The 16,927-nt window shown below is 46.9% G+C and overlaps 1 protein-coding gene and 1 long non-coding RNA gene across 3 annotated transcripts in view; one reads left to right on the top strand and one right to left on the bottom strand.

The window, feature by feature from the left end:
- Positions 1-1,517: 1,517 nt before the first annotated feature.
- The window catches only part of MATN2 (matrilin 2), a 135,503-nt gene continuing 120,093 nt past the window's right edge, over positions 1,518-16,927 (top strand). For both annotated transcript variants that reach the window (XM_060610995.3, XM_060610997.3), the window contains exons 1-2: positions 1,518-1,801; positions 15,695-15,865. In XM_060610995.3, the coding sequence (XP_060466978.3) occupies positions 15,721-15,865 (145 nt within the window). In that variant the 5' untranslated portion in view covers positions 1,518-1,801; positions 15,695-15,720. The remainder of the gene's footprint in view (positions 1,802-15,694; positions 15,866-16,927) is intronic.
- On the bottom strand, positions 6,756-15,775 carry LOC132664340 (uncharacterized). Its single transcript, XR_009603606.3, has 3 exons — positions 15,663-15,775; positions 13,586-13,673; positions 6,756-8,351 (listed from the first exon to the last, which is right to left on the bottom strand). It is a non-coding gene; the product is annotated as an uncharacterized LOC132664340 (long non-coding RNA).

Below are 16,927 nucleotides of genomic sequence, written 5' to 3' on the forward strand. Positions count from 1 at the left end.
GATTTCCTGTGTGGAAGAATTCTGATAGAACTCCCTGGAGAAAACACCCATTTGAGTTGGCATATACTAGAGTCCCTGGAATCAGTTACTTAGTTACAATCCCTTAAAATTTGGAGGGATTTTGGAATTGCTGTTGTTTTCTTGGTAAATTACTGGATCATACTGGTGTCTTGGAATAAGGCAACACATTTTAAATGCAATTTTCCATAAACTGCAACTCAACTTCCCCAGCTCCTAGGGGATTTTCACTGGCCCAGACTCAGGAAGAATTTTCTTCTGTGGGATCCAAGACTTAAGAGACCAAACATTTCCTGAAGACTCTCCTCTGCTTTCTGACCTCTACCTACCTCCTCCCAAAGACATACAAAGAAACGATTTCTTATCTGTGCAGGCATCCAGGAGTGCCCAGTGGGCCTAAGGTGCAGGGTAGGGGAATAGGGAACACGAACCCAGGATTCTTTCTCTGCATTATGGCACCACGGAGTTGCCTGATAGCTTGAATATGTTAACCCCTTGCTTTATGACTGGAATTTTTACTCCCCACTCCTGGAGCTTTTTGAAGGAATTGATTTTGTACATGGTGTTCATTAATATTCTGGAAACTCACTCTATCATAAAATAGGAGTGATGGTTTAGGAGTAAAGGCAGCCAAGATCACTTAAATTATCAGACTCTGGCACCTCCAAAGGTTTTGAAACTGGTTAGTTCTGCTGCCTCTGCTCCACAGCTTGTTACAACCTGACCTGGGTGTGTTGGGTTAGTGGTTTGGGGATAGAATTTTGGATCCATTATTAGGAGATGGTGCTGGTGGGCACTCCCACTCACCCCTGCTGGTGGGCATGTAGCCTGTGGAGTGGCATACCAGGCCCTTTCCCTGCCACTGACCAATCCAGAACCTCCAAAGTTCTGCAGGGACCTGGAAGATCATGTTCTCCCACTTCACAAAGTTGCAAACGGCTTCGCCCATTATTGCAAAAGTCTTGTTTGAACTAGACTCTCTCTGCTCCTCCAGGGTAGGATCTTTGTTCCTCTCTGTCCTGGCGTCCTTACTGCCCTCTCCACCCCCCCGGCCTGGTCTGGCCCCTGGCCAGTGGACGCTCTGTTAATATGAACTGGCACTGGTGGGGTGTTCCGGGCACTGCCAAGACAGGTCCTGGCACTTGTCACCAATTATCCCAATTCTCACCATCTTTTCTTCATCCCCGTCATCGGTGGACGCCTCTTGGAGATCATGACCCCAAGTTCAGGATACGGTCCCCCTGCCATGCCTGCCTTCCCTCGGGAGATGCTCTCCCCCCAATCCCACCCCGCCAAGCCCCTTCAAAGGGTGTGGTCCAGACCCCTGGAGTCCGAATCCCATCTGGGCTTGCGGAGGCACCGAGCGGAGCCGGGTGGCAGCGATCAGGGCGTCCGGCCAGGGTGCCCAGCGCCGGGGCTGCCTGCAGGGTGGGGCCGCGCTCGCGGCCGCTCCCTGTCCGCGCCTTCCCCATCCCCAAAGACGACACCCCTCCTTCCGCCCGGCCCGCTCCCCACCCTCGCCGCGGCGCCGCCTCCCGCCGCCCTCCCGCGCTGGCCCCGAGCCTCGCAGGCAGCCAGCGAGCGAGGGGAGCGCTCTGGGATGGGACTTGGAGCAAGCGGCGAAGGAGGAGACAGCGGCCGCGGCTCCGGCTTCTTCCGCGGCTCCCACGAGCGACCCCCGAGGAGAACCGCGCCTCTCCGAGCGGCGAGGGGGCCGACGCCGAAGACCCGGGGGGCTGCGCCCGTCTCGCTGCCCAGGCGTCCGAGGCGGCAGCGGCTGCAGGTGAGCGGGGCGCGCTTTCCCCGGGGCTCTGCACGGCCCCGCCGCCCCGAGGCGCAGACACGCCGACCGCAGACCGCCGAGCCGCAGAGCTCGGGCGCACGGGCGCACGCGGGTGCTGCCCCCAGGCCTGCGCGCCCGCCTCGCCCCGGGCCCCTGCGGCTCCGCGCGGCCCCTCCGGCCAGGCGCCCCCTCCGGCCCGGGGCCCGTCGCCCCGACCCCGCTGGGCGGGCGCGAGCGGAGGGCGGCGCTGCCCGGACCCCCGGCGCGGGGAGAAGTCCGGCCACCTCGGCCGGGCGAGCCGGACGCGCTCCCCGCGCGGGGCGCACCGCGCGGCCGCCAGACCGCAGTGCCCCGTGGGGGCGCTGTCAGCCGCCGCGGGGACTCCGGACTTGGGCTCCAGCGACTGGGGGAAAGGGAGACTTGTTGAGCGGGCATCGGTGTGGTTCGTGTAATACTGGCAGGCCAGATGCAGTCGGATTCCTCCCCTCGGTCGGCTGGTATTTTAATGCCCTTCATCTGGATTTTGTTCTTGGTCCTCCCTCTTGTGTCTCTCCATTGTGGAGAAAGGAGGGAAAGGGGAGGGCATTTTGTGGTAGTTACTAGAAACCCCGAGGACAATTTGGGGAGGGGGGACCCTCTCTCTTTAAGATCTCCAGGGCTGGATGCACAGGAAGGTACCTCCTCGGGAACAGACCCTCACCCTGAACTAACCCAATTGACAAAGTTCCAAATTGTCAGAAAGCAGGGAGCCGCGTGCTTCTGTGCCAAGTGCATTGAACCTGCCTTCCAGGAGATGGGAGGCTGTAGGGTTTACCACCAAGGGCATGGAGTCTGGGATTAGCCTGCCTAAGTTCACATTATGGCTGTGAGGCTCACAGGTTAGTAACCGTAGACTTACCCAGCTATGCTATGCCTCAGTTTCCTCATCTGTCTAATGGGGATGATAATACCTACAGGGCTGTGAGGATTAAAGTCCTTAGAACAGTTCCAGGCACAACCTAAAGTGAGTTTCACCACCTCTCTTTCCAGAAAGAGCAAGGCGTTCCTATGACCAGTCACCTCCTCCTCAACTCAGGAAGATAGCCTCTCCACAGATACATGAAGGTGGCAGATAATCCACATGTATTTAACCGGAGTTTTCCATTCAGGAGTCACTCCTACATAGTTCTCCCTGCCTGCTTTCCAAGGGACAGGTTCATAAAACCATGTCAAGATCCCAAAATGGGCTTATGGCCTGCCCCAAACAGTCCAGCATGGCTCAATAACCCCCCAAGGGCTTCTGAGCACAGCAGGGTGATTGATGTTCTCAAGGATGACCCTCAGACCTGAGTTCCTTGCTGTGGTAATGGCCTCTCCATCCACTGGGCTGCCCGAGCCAGGAAAATCAGCCCCGTCCTCAGCATCTCCTTTTCTCTTTTTTCCTCGATCTGCTCAGGCACCAAGTCCTATGAATTCCCTCTCGGCCCCTGAAGCTTGGTCCCTTAGAATCCCCTGTTGAGAATGCGGGTATCTGTGGCTCTTCACTACCTGTCCAAACTTTTATTCCTGACGGTAGGATTCAGCCCCAGGCCCCCCAGTTGCCAGGACTCTTATAAACCGGAGCTCCAGGGTTCCTTGCTCCTAGCATCCAGGCCCAGGCAAGCCAGAGCCACTGTGGCCTGGGCTCACGCGCTGGGGGTGCCATAGCAGGATCTACCTCTGAGATCTCCTGAGCTGGTTGTCATGCCCTAAGCTCTTACCAGCAAACACCATGTGTCTCTCTGTTCCGCAAGAGGTATTTGGAGGGAAGCCCAAGATTTACAGAAAAGGAAATGGATGATTGAGCCTTGAAAAATCCAAAAGAAATAAGAGGGTCTTTGGAGGTTCTAGAAGGAAATCCCACAGTTTCCTAGAAACAGCTCTGGCTGGTGCCTAAGAGAAGGCAAGGGATGAGGCAGAGGTGTGTCTGGAGAAAGAGGCAGAGACAGGCTCAGGCCTCAGGAAAAGCAGACCGAAGAGGGTGTGATGGATGTAAATGCCGGCGGGCACCAGTGTTGGGCGTGCAGCTGGGCAGGCAGTGACAGAGGACATGCTAAGACTCGGGGATGAGTGGTTGGGTTTAAGACCAGTCAAGGGGGTGAGGGAGCCTCTGGTGCTTTCCCCAGGACTCGCTGTCCTCTGGCCTGCAGCACCCGTGTTCAAGAGAGCCCTTACCTGGGACTCCCCACCTTTAGGGAAGCTCAGGAAGGCTGCCCTGTTTAGCATTCATGTGAGAATAGGTCAGGAGGGTCAGGGGAAGAGGGAGGCCGAAGCCCCATACAGAGCGGAGCCTGTCATCACTGTTGCTAGTAAATAGTGCCAGACAGGCCTTTCCAAGGAACCAGTTGCCACTTGGAGCTCCAGACTGTGAGGTCATCTTTGAAGCCTGCCATGTGGCTCGGCAGACAGCCACGACTGCCTTACCTGGCAGGACCCTGAGACTCAGGACTCGGGACTCGGGACTCTCAGGACTCAGAGGGAAAGGCAGGGCTGGGCTTGATTCCAGAGGTCTCAGCTGTTGTCAGAAATGGGTTGTCGTGACGATGACAGTGATGACAGGTAGTGCGGGTACAACCCACAGCACACCGATCTTGGCACCTGAAGGAGCTGAGTTCCAGTCTCAGCCCCATGTGTGTGTTTGTATATGTGTTGGGGCGGGGCGGGGGGAGATGCTTGGAGTTGTTGAGGTTGGCACTGTAACACAGAGCCGGGTCATGGGGCTTTGAGTGCCACAAAAGAGGGAGGCAGCACAATTATTTTTTCGTGAATGTGTAACCAGCGTTCTGCTTAATCAGTAGAACGTTTTCAGCACTCCAGAACCCCCCCGCATGCCTCCTTCTGTGCACTGACGCCTATCCTGATTCCTATGATAGAGATTAGTTTTGTCCTTTTTGAATTCTGTCTTGTTCAGTATTATGTTTGTAAATTTACTATGTTAATGCATGAAGTGGGAATTCATTCTTTTCTCTTGCTGTGTAATATCCACACTCCGCCACAGTGTGTCTGTTCTACTGTTAAGGGTCATTCGCGTTCTTTCCATTCACAGTTCCTTTTGAAAGGGAGCGACCACCTACCCATGTGTCAGTTGTCATAAACTCAATCCAGCCAGCAAAGAGACATTGTATGAGGTTATGGGACTGGATGAAGGGTTAATGAGAGAGAGAAAGAGAGAAAGAAAGAGTGTGTGTGTGTGTGTGTGTGTGTGTGTGTGTGTGTACTGGTGGGGTAGGTGGGGGGAGTAGTTGAGGTTAGCATTTACAACATAGGGCCAGATAACTGGGCTTTGAATGCTAAGCTAAGAAATCTAGATTTTATCCTATTGGTATGTGGAAATCTCAGGCAGTTTTTTAGCAAGAGCATGATAAGCATGATATTGTGTTGGGAAGATTGAATTCAGCAGTGGCGCTAGATGGTTCAATAGGAGAGCCTTGGAAACAGTTTGTTAATTAGGAGTATGATCAATTCCAAGTTACAGAAAAAACTGAAATAACAGTGGCTTAAAGGAGGAAGTTTATTTCTGTCTTGCGTTCTAGAAGCCTGGAGGCGGTGAGTTCAAAGTGAGAGTAAAGTCAGGGACCCACACTCCTGCGCTTCGTTATTTTTACCACGCAGCACGGCTTCCGTTTCCGTGGTGGGTCAGGGTTCAAAATGAGTGCTAGGTATCTAGCCGGGATGTTCTCATTCCAGCCAGCAGGAAGGAAAAAGGAAAGGAGGTCATTCCCTCATCCCTCCTTAAGGAGTCCTTTCAGAAGTTGTACGTACCATATCCACTGGAATCCACTGGCCAGCAGGCAGTCACGTAGGCAAGAAGCAAGGACTAGGAGCTGTGGTCTTTGTTCCAGCCCATCACGTGTCCACTTAAAAGTGGGGTTTCTATTACTAAGGAAGGAGAGGAAGGAAGGTATTGGGGGATAATTGGCAGTGTCTGCCAAGACCTTTGTGGTCTCTGATGGGAATAAGGTCTGCGACCTTGGTATGGACTGGAGAGGGAAGAAGACATGAGGGACATCACTGAGAAAAAATGGCAGGACTTGGTGCTTGAGTGCATGAAAGGGAAAAAAGATATGGAAGGAATATATATATATATATATATATATATATATATATATATATGACCATATATACCATAAGATGAAGAGAGTTCCCCCCCAAAAAAATGATTCCTTGCTTAAAAATGTTTATTTTTGAGGGGGAGGGGTAGCGAGAGAGAGGGGGGACAGAGGGTCTGAAGCAGGCTCCATGCTGACAGCAGAGAGCCTGATGTGGGGCTCAAACCCATGAGTCATGAGATCATGACCTGAGCTGAAGTTGGACGCTCAACCGATTGAGCCATCCAGGCACCCCCCAAAAAATTTTTCCTCAGAAAAGAAGAACTTGCCCTATATTTGAGTCCCTGCAAAGTGTCTCAAAGTACAAGGAATCTATCAAATATTTTGAACAAACCGTTGTTTGGGGAATACACATAAGTTCAAAATGTCTTCAGTCAATGTGCTGGTTTGGGTTCATGCAGAAGTCAATTGACCAAAACAATAAAAAAAGCAACTCAGATTTTGTAATTATTCTTGAGAGCACAATTTCACAATTGCAAGGATTGGATGATGCTGGATATAATCCATTAAACAGCAACACAATGAATGAGCAAGTTGCAGAGATGGTGAATTTATGCCTCTGGAACATATACGGTCCTCATGGTATATGAGTGGGAATTGCTGGCCTGAGGTGAAACTTCCAGTGACAGCATCCTATATGGATTTGGAAAGTGCTGAATCTCAGACAACTTAGACACAAGTGAAGATGTTAGAAGACTCAAAAAGTATCTTTAGTGGTGACAAAATATTGACGTTAGGCAAGCATTTGAAAACATTGTCTTAGGAAACAAGACAAAACATTGTTCTATGAAACATTTTTAAATGTTTTATCTTTATTTTTGAGAAAGAGAGAGAGAGAGAGACAGAGCAGGGGAGGGGCAGAGGGAGAGGGAGACACAGAATCCGAAGCAGGCTCCAGGCTCTGAGCTGTCAGTCTAGAGCCCGACGCGAGGCTCAAGCTCACAAACTTCAAGATCCTGACCTGAGCCAAAGTTGGATGCTTAACTGACTGAGCCACCCAGGTGCCCCTATGAAACATTTTTAATGAAAAGAGCATTATTTGTAAAGTGATGTATTATTTTGTAATTTAAAATGTTTTGAATATGCGTTTGTGACTAAACTGATACATGAGTTGTTATAACTAGATATTTGATATTTTATCTATATCTTTTAAAAATTATATATTTAACTTTTCTCACCCAGCCTCTTCCCGGAGCTTCGGAACTGCTCTTTCTGCCTGGCGTCCTTCACCCAGGCAGAGAAACTTGGCTGAGAAATTTGAGGGAGGGGATCCTCCCATCATAAGAGATAGCCGTTGGAGTCACCTGTAGTTAGGCAAATGTAGTATGTATACGAAGACATGAGTTAGGGCATGGCACTTGTCAGCTACAGAACTAGGGCCAGTTTGAGTCAACATTTATCGATCTTTCATTCGTCGACAAATGTGCTTATTCAACATTTGTCTATTTTCTAAAAATGTATTTATAAAATTCAGCACCCAGCATGTGGGTGATACAGCGATGACGATGTATGGTCCCAGGGAACAGCTCACGGACGAGGCTGGGAGACAGATATGGCAGCAAGAAAACTCAAGTGCTGGAGCAGACAACAAACCCATTGTCAGGGGTGTATAGGAAAGTCGATCCTCATTGGGAAAATTGAGAACATGTTAGAGAGTGGGTGACACAATGAGCTGAGCCTCGAGGAATGAATGCACTTTTGACTAACGTAGAGCTTCCAGGCCAAGGGAGCAGCATGGATGGAGGCACTCAGCTATGACAAGAATCTCAGTTCTTCAGGCCCCAGTGGGAGGTCCGGGGTGGCTGTGGGATTGCCATTGTTGGAGGGGTGGGCAGCGGTCAGTCAAGGAGAGCCTTGACCACTAATGTGATGTAGTAAGGCCATAGATGGGTTCTGAACAGAGGAGGGCCAGAACCAGTGGGTGAAGGACGCAGAAAGAGCAGTTCTGAAGCTCCGGGAAGAGTCTGGGCGAGAAAAGGAGAGCACAGAGCCTTGCTGTGGCAATAGGACAGTCAGGAGGGTGGGACGGGGAGAGGTGGGAAACCAGGGTTTGCCCACTTGTGAATGTGATGGTGATACGAGGAAGACATGGAGGCTGGCTGCAAGTTTCCTGGCTGGTGGCTGAGCACATGGGCTACCCTGACCGTGAAAGGGCTTGAGTGGAAGAAGATGAGTTTGAACTTTGGAAAGGCTGAGCTGACAAGCAGGCCTTTTTCACTGGGTGAAAAAATCACAGACAGGCAATGTCAGGGCGACTTGAAGGCAAAGGGCAGTCTAACATTTAAAGCCACGTGCAAGCCATGGCCTTGAGTCTGAGCAGTGGTTGGGTTCCGATGGCCAGACAGGCAGGAAGGAGGTGGGGATTCCGGTCTCAGGTGGAAGATGAGCCTCGGATCTTGCTGTGGCTCCATTCCTGGGGGACTCTGAACACAGAGAGTGGTTAGCGTGCTGACAGGGGAGGCCTTTGAGGAGCAAAACAATAGAATCTGAGGTCCAAGAATTTTCAACATTAGGGAGGCTATTCCAAATCTTTTTTCTAACAAGTAGGCTGCCTGCGAGATGGCAGGGATAGGCTTTGTCACTTAGCTAAGCTCTCGGGCCTTGAAGCGTATCTTCCCATCTGTGAATCCTAGTGTCCCATTCATAAAATTGGAAACTCATCCACCTCGCAGAATGATTGTAGGGGTTAAATGAGATGACAATATACAAAATGGCCAGTTCACGGTGTGGCCCTCCCCCCTTTCTCTTCTTGTCCAGAAGGCAGAGTTTCCCACGTTGGTAGGAGGTCATATCAGCCTTAGGATCGCAGGGTTGTACTGGCCTGTGGTCCCGTTTAGGTTGAGAAACACTGTTTCCAGGTCACGCCTCTCATTTTACGGCTAATTAATTAAAGCCCAGAAAGGTGAGTCACCTAACTGAGGTCACACAGGGTATTGTAATAGGGCCAGGCCTCTCCTCTTAAGGCCCATAGTACATCCTATTGGCTCTGATGCGATTCTACTCGCCTGACCATTTACTTGGAATGGTGATGCCTAGAAGAACCCAGAGTTAGAACAATCTCCTCTCTCTCTTCCCCATCCCCTTGCTAAAGCTAAATGAAAAGATTCATTGTCCCACGGAGAGGAGAAAAATTGTTCAAACAAAAGTCAAAGCTGATGTATTTTTTTAAAAAATATTCTTTCCATGACCCTAAATGCTTCATGGAATCTGTTCAGATTGAATTAACCTCTGTTTCCCAGCACAACAATCCTCCTATGCCCATACATGAAGGGACTGTTTCTCAAGCATCAGTCCATTTTCCAGCTAGAACTGGCTCCTGGTCTTCAAATACTAGCAGCTGTAAGTGTCCAGCTGAGAAACATTATGAATATGGGTTCCATGCACTCATTTATTTTTGCTTGTTTCAAAATGCTTGTTCCATTGCATTTCTTTCTTTATTTTTTTTTTTACATTTTATTTATTTTTTGATAAAGAGAGACAGAGCGTGAGCGGGGGAGGGGCAGAGAGAGAGGGAGACACAGAATCCCAAGCAGGCTCCAGGCTCTAAGCTGTCAGCACAGAGCCCGACAGCGGGCTCGAGCTCACAAACCGTGAGATCATGACCTGAGCTGAAGCCGGATGCTCAACCAACTGAGCCGCCCAGGCTCCCCCACTGCCATTGCATTTCTTTTTTAACTTGAGAGTGAGAGAGAGAGAGAGAGAAAGAGAGAGAATCCCAAGCAGGCTCCATGCTCAGCATGGAGCCCAACACAGCGCTCGATCCCACAACCCTTGGATTGTGACCTGAGCTAAAATCAAGAGTCAGATGCTCAACTGACTGAGCCACCCAGGCACCCCTCACTGCCATTGCATTTTTAAAAAAATCTGTCTTGCCTATATTGTCATTACTGGTTTTATGTCGACATGCATCCAGTATTCTTTCCCCTATTCACTTTAGTTTCTTTTAAACAGCTTTTTTGAAATATAACTTCATGCGATAAAATTCATCACTTTTAAGTGGACAGTTTGATGAATCTGACAAATGCATAAAGCCATGTAACCTCCACCATAATCATGCTATTAACCACTTCTGTCACCCCCCAAACTTCCCTCATGCCCCTTTGTAGCTGATCTTTTGCCACCCACAGGCCCTTGGAACCACCGATCTGCTTTCTGTCATACAATGTTGCTCTTTATTGAATGTTACATAAATAGAACCATTCAGTATATAATTTTTTTGTATCTGCCTGCTTTCACTCAGCATAATTATTTTAAGATTCATCCAGTACCTCATCACTTTAATTGCCAAGTAGTATTCCACTGTATGGATACACCACAATTTATTTATCCATTTGCTATTATGTGGACATTTGGGTTGTCTCCAATTTTTAGCATTTATAAATAAAGTTTCTGGGAGCATCTGAGTAGAAGTCTTTATGTAGCTGTGTTTTCGTATCTTTTTGGTAAATTCCAAGGATTGGGGCTGCTGGTAGGGAGGTGAAACATCTCAGTCTCTCCAGGACTGAGGAGTTTTCTGGGATGCAGGACTTTCAGTGCTAAACCATGGACAATTATGGGCAAACCAAGACAATTGGTCATCCTGTGCTATGTCATTTGGCAAGTGTGTTTTAAACTTTAAGGGAAACTGGAAATTTGATTTCCAAAGTGGCTGCACCATTTTGTATTCTTACCAGCAATATATTAGGGTTTTAGTGTCTTCATATCTTCACCAGTACTTGGTTATATCAGTCTTTTTAATTTTAGTTTTTCTAGTGGACTTGTCATGGAATCTCACTCTGTTTTTGTTTTTGTTTTAATGTTTATTTATTTTTTGAGATAGAGAGAGACAGAGCACATGTGGGGGAGAGGCAGAGAGAGGGAGACACAGAATCCCAAACAGGCCTCAGGCTCTGAGCTGTCTGCACAGAGCCTGATGTGGGGCTCAAACCCACAAACCGTGAGATTATGACCTGAGCCGAAGTTGGACCCTTAACTGACTGAGCCACCCAGGTGCTCCATCAGTCTGTTTTTTTTTCTTCTATTTATTTTTTATCATTTATTATTCATGTTTTACTTATTTTTTAAACTTATATCCAAGTTAGTTAGCATATAGTGCAACAATGATTTCAGGAGTAGATTCCTTAGTGCCCCTTCCCCATTTAGCCCATCCCCCCTCCCCCCCTCCTCCAGTAACCCTATTTGTTCTCCATATTTAAGAGTCTTATGTTTTGTCTCCCTCCCTGTTTTCATATTATTTTTGCTTCCCTTCCCTTATGTTCATCTGTTTTGTATCTTAAAGTCCTCATATGAGTGAAGTCAGATGATATTTTTCTTTCTCTGACTGACTAATTTCGCTTAGCACAATACCTCTAGTTCCATCCACGTAGTTGTGAGTGGTCGTCAGTCTGGTTTTAATTTGCATTTTTCTAATGACTAAGAATGTTGAACATCTTTTCATACAGTCATTTGTCATTAGACAACCATCTTTGCTGATGTGACCACTCAAATATTTCACATATTTGCAGGTGGGTTGTTTGTCTTCTTCTTACTGAGTTATAAGAATTTCTTATTGAGTTATAAGAGCTTATATAGTCTGGCTATCAGTAATAGGTCAGATATGTTGTGCAAATCTTTTCTACCAGCCTGTGACTTGCCATGCCATTGCATTGTAAGAACGGAAAGGTTTAAATTCTTTCAGATACTAGCGTGTATTTTTAAGTTATATATTTTTGTGTCATTTTATTATAATAGTCATAAAAAAGCACAGAGGTTAATTTCATGTTCATTAATTGGCTTAATATGACAACATGAATAACTTGTACTTTATATTAATTGTTTTGATTGCATAATGATAACAAGTAGCTAACCTTACTGAACACTTACTGTGTGCCACTCAGTGTTCTGTGTGCTTTATATATATGGACTGATTTGATCAATGTAGCAACCAGCTCTATTTGTTATCTCCAGTTTAAAGATGAGGAAACTGAGGCACAGTGTTGTCTGCTCAGTGTTAGACAGCTAGAAGTACTTAGTGCTGTTTATTTTATTTTGTTATTATTATTTTTTTAATGTTTATTTATTTTTGAGAGAGAGAGTGTGAGCAGGGGAGGGATAGAGAGAGAGGGAGACACAGAATCCAAAGCAGGTTCCAGGCTCTGAGCTGTCAGCACAGAGCCTGACACGGGGCTTGAGCCCACGGACCATGATCAGATCATGACCTGAGCCGAAGTCGGACGCTTATCCGACTGAGCCACCCAGGTGCCCCTTGTGCTGTTTATTTTATTTCCTTTTTAATTTTTTTTTTTTTTTAATGTAGGCTCCATGCCCAACTTGGGGCTTGAACTCATGACTCTGAGATCAAGAGTCATATGCTCTACTGACTGAGCCAGCCGGGCACCCCAAGTTCTACTGATTTTTAACTCCCTACCCTTCACCTACTCTTAGTGCCTTTTGGTTAATAATGGGGACCTGAAAACACAAACACTTCTTGGAATCAGCAGTAAACCCGACCACGTGAAATGGTATTGTTTTCTTGAAAATGATAATTATTCACCACATCCTGGATGTGTGCAAATGTTTGGATTTGAGAGCAAATATGTCAGGTTGGAAGTGGGCTTTGAGAACTCGTTGTATATATTTTGAAATAAATGAAGGTGGACTTTGTATTTGGTCAGTTTGGAGGAAGGAGAGAACATTAAAATAATAAATCACATATAAATAACATAACACACTAATAATGTCATATAAAATATGATAAGTATCCAGGAACCTTGAAAGTAAATAGTAGGTTTAAGACCAGAGAAAGAGGCAAAATCTAGGTTTTCTTCTTTTTCTCAGAAGGAATCTCACAGTTAAAGTTATGAAAAGGGAGGGGCACCTGGGTGGCTCAGTCGGTTGAGTGTCCGACTTTGGCTCAGGTCATGATCTCACAATTTGTGGGTCTGAGCCCTGCATCGGGCTCTGTGCAGACAGCTCAGAGCCTGGAGCCTGGAGCCTGCTTTGAATTCTGTGTCTCCCTCTCTCTCTGCCCCTTCCCTACTCATGCTCTGTCTCTCTCTGTCTCTCAAAAATAAATAAACGTTGAAAAAAAATGTTAAGTTATGAAAAGGGACCAATCTAGTAAAGAGTTTAATTTATTTAAAAAGTTGGGGGTAGTAGTTATCAGTAATGAGCCAGTATTCTCTGAAGCTTCACTGCTTTATCAGCTGTATAACCTTGGGCAAATTACTTAACTTCTCTGAGTTACTGTAAGAATTAATGACTTAATACATTTAAAGCATTTGGCCCAGTGCCTGGCAAATAGTAAACACTGAATAAACATTTGCTATTTTTAAAATAAATTTAATGCGTAGTGAAAAGTGAGCTAGCTCTATACAGCAAGTGTGAAAAACTGTGGACTTTCAAGGTTCACAGGCTTGGGTTTATCTCCAGGTCAGTTCCTGAAAGCAATTCACTAAATTACTGGGTTTTTTTTTTTTTTTTTTTTTTTTTTTTTAAGTTTTGGGAAACTGTTCTTGCCCTGGCCCTGCCCTCTTCCTGCCTCTGACGAGAAGATAGCTATGCCGTTTCATGAATTGACTTCTGGGGACTTGACTTGCAGCTAATTGAGTTTTCTGTTAATCAGAGAATTGGTAATTGGCCTTCTTATCCTGGGTTTGAATCTCTGCTTGCCACTTACTTTAGCTGCATGACCTTGATCAAATCGCTGAGCTTCTCTGAGCCTCAGTTTCCTCATCTCCAAAAAGCAGAAGTAATAATCCTGATTTCTACAAGACAGGTGTGAGAATTAAATGAAGTCAGTTGGGTGAAATCGCCAAGCACAAGATGAGGACTTAGTAAAGATTTTACATGCAGATGATGTTACTGAATTATTGTTCCTCCTTAAATATTCCCTCCTCCCCACCTAATTTATATAAATTAATAAATTGCTATGATACTTACTCTACACATAGAAAATGGGAGGATAAATTTAAACCTAGTTCCAGGACACTGCCTTCTCCATGAGGTTTTTCCAGGCTGAACAGTCTTGACACCATTCACCATGTGGCCAAGTACCTTTCTCATCTTGTGTGAAGCACTGAGATTGGCCATCCTGTGAAAACCTGGTTGTGACCCTCTCACTGTCCTGCTTAGAATCCTTCTAAGCCTTTATACCAGCTGGCCTCCGGCACCAATACAGAAAATGGGTAAAGGCAGTGCTATTTTGGTAGAGACAGTGCCCCTCTGGTTTGAAGGACCCCTTGCTCCTGTGGATACCTGAAACTCAACTCAGGGTTAAAATTCCTTATGCATCTGAGAGCTTCATGCTCAAATTGGGTTTGATCCTATTCTTCTCTGGTCCCCCAGCCCCTTTGCTCCTTTGCTTGTCCCCACCTCTCCATGGGTGCCAGGCACTATTCTCAATGCTTTAGTTATGTGTATCAACTCACTCAGTTAACTAGTATTACCTCATCTTCGCATAAAGCTTGGGAGGTTAAGTAGCTTGCCCAAGGTCATACACAGTTAGTGAGCATCAGAGTCAAGGCATAAAGCCAGGAAGTTCTATGCCAGAGTCCAAGCCTTTAAGCACTACACCATGCTGCCTCTAAATAGATGTGTGTGGGAGGCAGGGAGGCTAGGAAGCTCACTCTGCAGTGCTACGTGAGGCCAGCCATATATGATTTCCTTGGGAAATTTATATATATTAATTTGTGCCATCCACTGTTATTAGACTGAAGGAATAATGTTACTTGTAATGTTCAGATATAATTTTTCCTTTTTCTTAAAACTTTTTTTAGTTTATTTGAGAGAGAGAGAAAGAGAGAAAGCGTGTGTGTGCCCGTGTGAGTGAGGGAGGGACAGAGAGAGAAGGAGAGAGAGAATCCCAAGCAGGCTCTGAGCTGCCCAGTGTCTGACGTGGGGCTCAATCCCATGAACCATGAGATCGTGACCTGAGCCGCAACCGAGAGGTAGATGCCTAACAGACTAAGCCACTCAGGCACCCCTAGTTTTTCCTTTTTCAAATCCAAGAGGTAGAATGTGATTATAAATAATTGATAATAAACTTAATTGAGGAGAAACTTCAGTAGATAGATGTATTTTTCCCCTCAAGTTTTCCATTCGGTCTTACAGATACAAAAGTGATGAAAAATTTTAGTATGCATGCCATCAGAGTATCCAAGGACCTACTAATGGAAGTTGCTAGAGTTCTTAAGGATCAAACACATAAATGGCATTGTTAAAAGTTTATTTATTTATTTTGAAAGAGCAAGAGTGGGGGAGGGACAGAGAGAGAGGGAGAGAGAGAGAATCCCAAGCAGGCTCCACACTGTCAGCGCAGAGCCCGACTCGGGGCTCAGTCTTACAAACCATGAGATCATGACCTAAGCTGAAATCAAGAGTCGGATGCTTAACTGACTGAGCCACCCAGGCGCCCCCACAAATGGCATTTTATTTTTTTTATTTTTTTATTTTTTAAATTTTTAATGCTTATTTATTTTTGAGACAGAGAAGAGCATGAGGGGTAGGGTCAGAGAGAGGGAGACACAGACTCTGAAACAGGCTCCTGGCTCTGAGCTGTCAGCACAGAGCATGACGCGGGGCTCGAACTCACAGACCGTGAGATCATGACCTGAGCTGAAGTCAGAAGCTCAACCGACTGAGCCACCCAGGCGCCCCACGAATGGCATTTTAAAGACAAGTGGCATGTCTGACACTGAAAAGGTGAAACGGCGGGTCTATAGCACCTAGAATTCAAGGATTTCTGGAAATCTCACCCTGCTCTCTCCTCTTCTTGTATTTGTCACAGCCTTGCCCCTCTTCCTCTTCTTGAAGATGGAGAAGATGCTGGTGGGCTGCTTTCTGCTGGTCCTCGGACAGATCCTCCTTCTCCTCCCTGTTGAGGCCAGGGAGCGGCCTCCCTCGAGGTCCGTGTCCAGAGGGAGACACGCTCGGACTCACCCCCAGACGGCCCTCCTGGGTGAGTGTCGATGCCTCTGTCGCTGAAGCAGGAGGGAAGAGGTGGTTGAGGGCAGACGTCCAGGCTAGGAGGTGGACACACGTCAGTCGGGAAGCTCCTCCCTGGGACTCCTGCTGGGTGTGTGGGGAGGGGTGGGGAGCAGATCTCATAGGCAATGGGTGCATGGGGTTTTCCAAATGAAATCACACCCTTCTATTTCAAGGCCTTCCGTTTAATCTGAGGTTCACGACTTTTCTCCAGTACACAAGGAAAAGATCTGAAAAGGTCCTGGTGTACTTATCTGGACAGGGGTGTGATAGGAGTTTTTTATTGGATCTGTTCAGCTTATCTGCATGGCAGCATGGGGAAAAGAGCAGGCCGGCTTGTGGGAGGTGGGAGCGGCCACAGAAGAGAGGTGAGGGCACTGTGAGCCAGATCAAGATATTAGGAATAGAAAATGTTGGGCTTCTGTTGCAAACACGTTTTCTTCAGGTGAATCTTCCTCTTTCTCCAAGAGAAGGAAAAGGTCATGAAAACACATAGATATGGATAAATGAATCTGGTTGTAAACACGGGCTCTGGGAAGCCCAGGGTGTGGAAGCAATAGGAAGGTTGGCCGGTGGAAAGGGAGTGGGTTTTGGCATAGACCTGGGTTCAAGTCCTGGCTCTGGTACTTACCAGATGTGTATACTTAGCCAGTGTTGTCTCTCTGAGGTTCAGTTTCCTCATCCATAGAATGGGAATATTAATGCTGACCTTGGAATATTTTTGTGAGGAGAAAATAAGGTAATACATGTAAATTGTAGGTATGCCATGAATGGTAGTTTAACCACAACTGTCATTTTACGAAGTCGTTCTCTGAAACTGTGTTTTATAGCTTGTGGGCCAGCTGACAGAATCGGACTCCCTACGAAGTCCATTGAGAGAACTACCCTATTGACTGGTAGCCTCAGCATTCAAAATTATAATCAGAGACCAGGGGGAACCCAAAAAAACTTTGTTTTGAGAGGTTGGAATCCTCACTCATGTTAACTGAATGATGGCCCCCTGATTCTGGGCCTTCCCTGTCTTTAGTCTTCTGAG

This window comes from Panthera onca, chromosome F2, assembly GCF_046562875.1.
Source record: "Panthera onca isolate mPanOnc1 chromosome F2, mPanOnc1 haplotype 2, whole genome shotgun sequence".
NCBI classification, from domain to species: Eukaryota; Metazoa; Chordata; class Mammalia; order Carnivora; family Felidae; genus Panthera; species Panthera onca.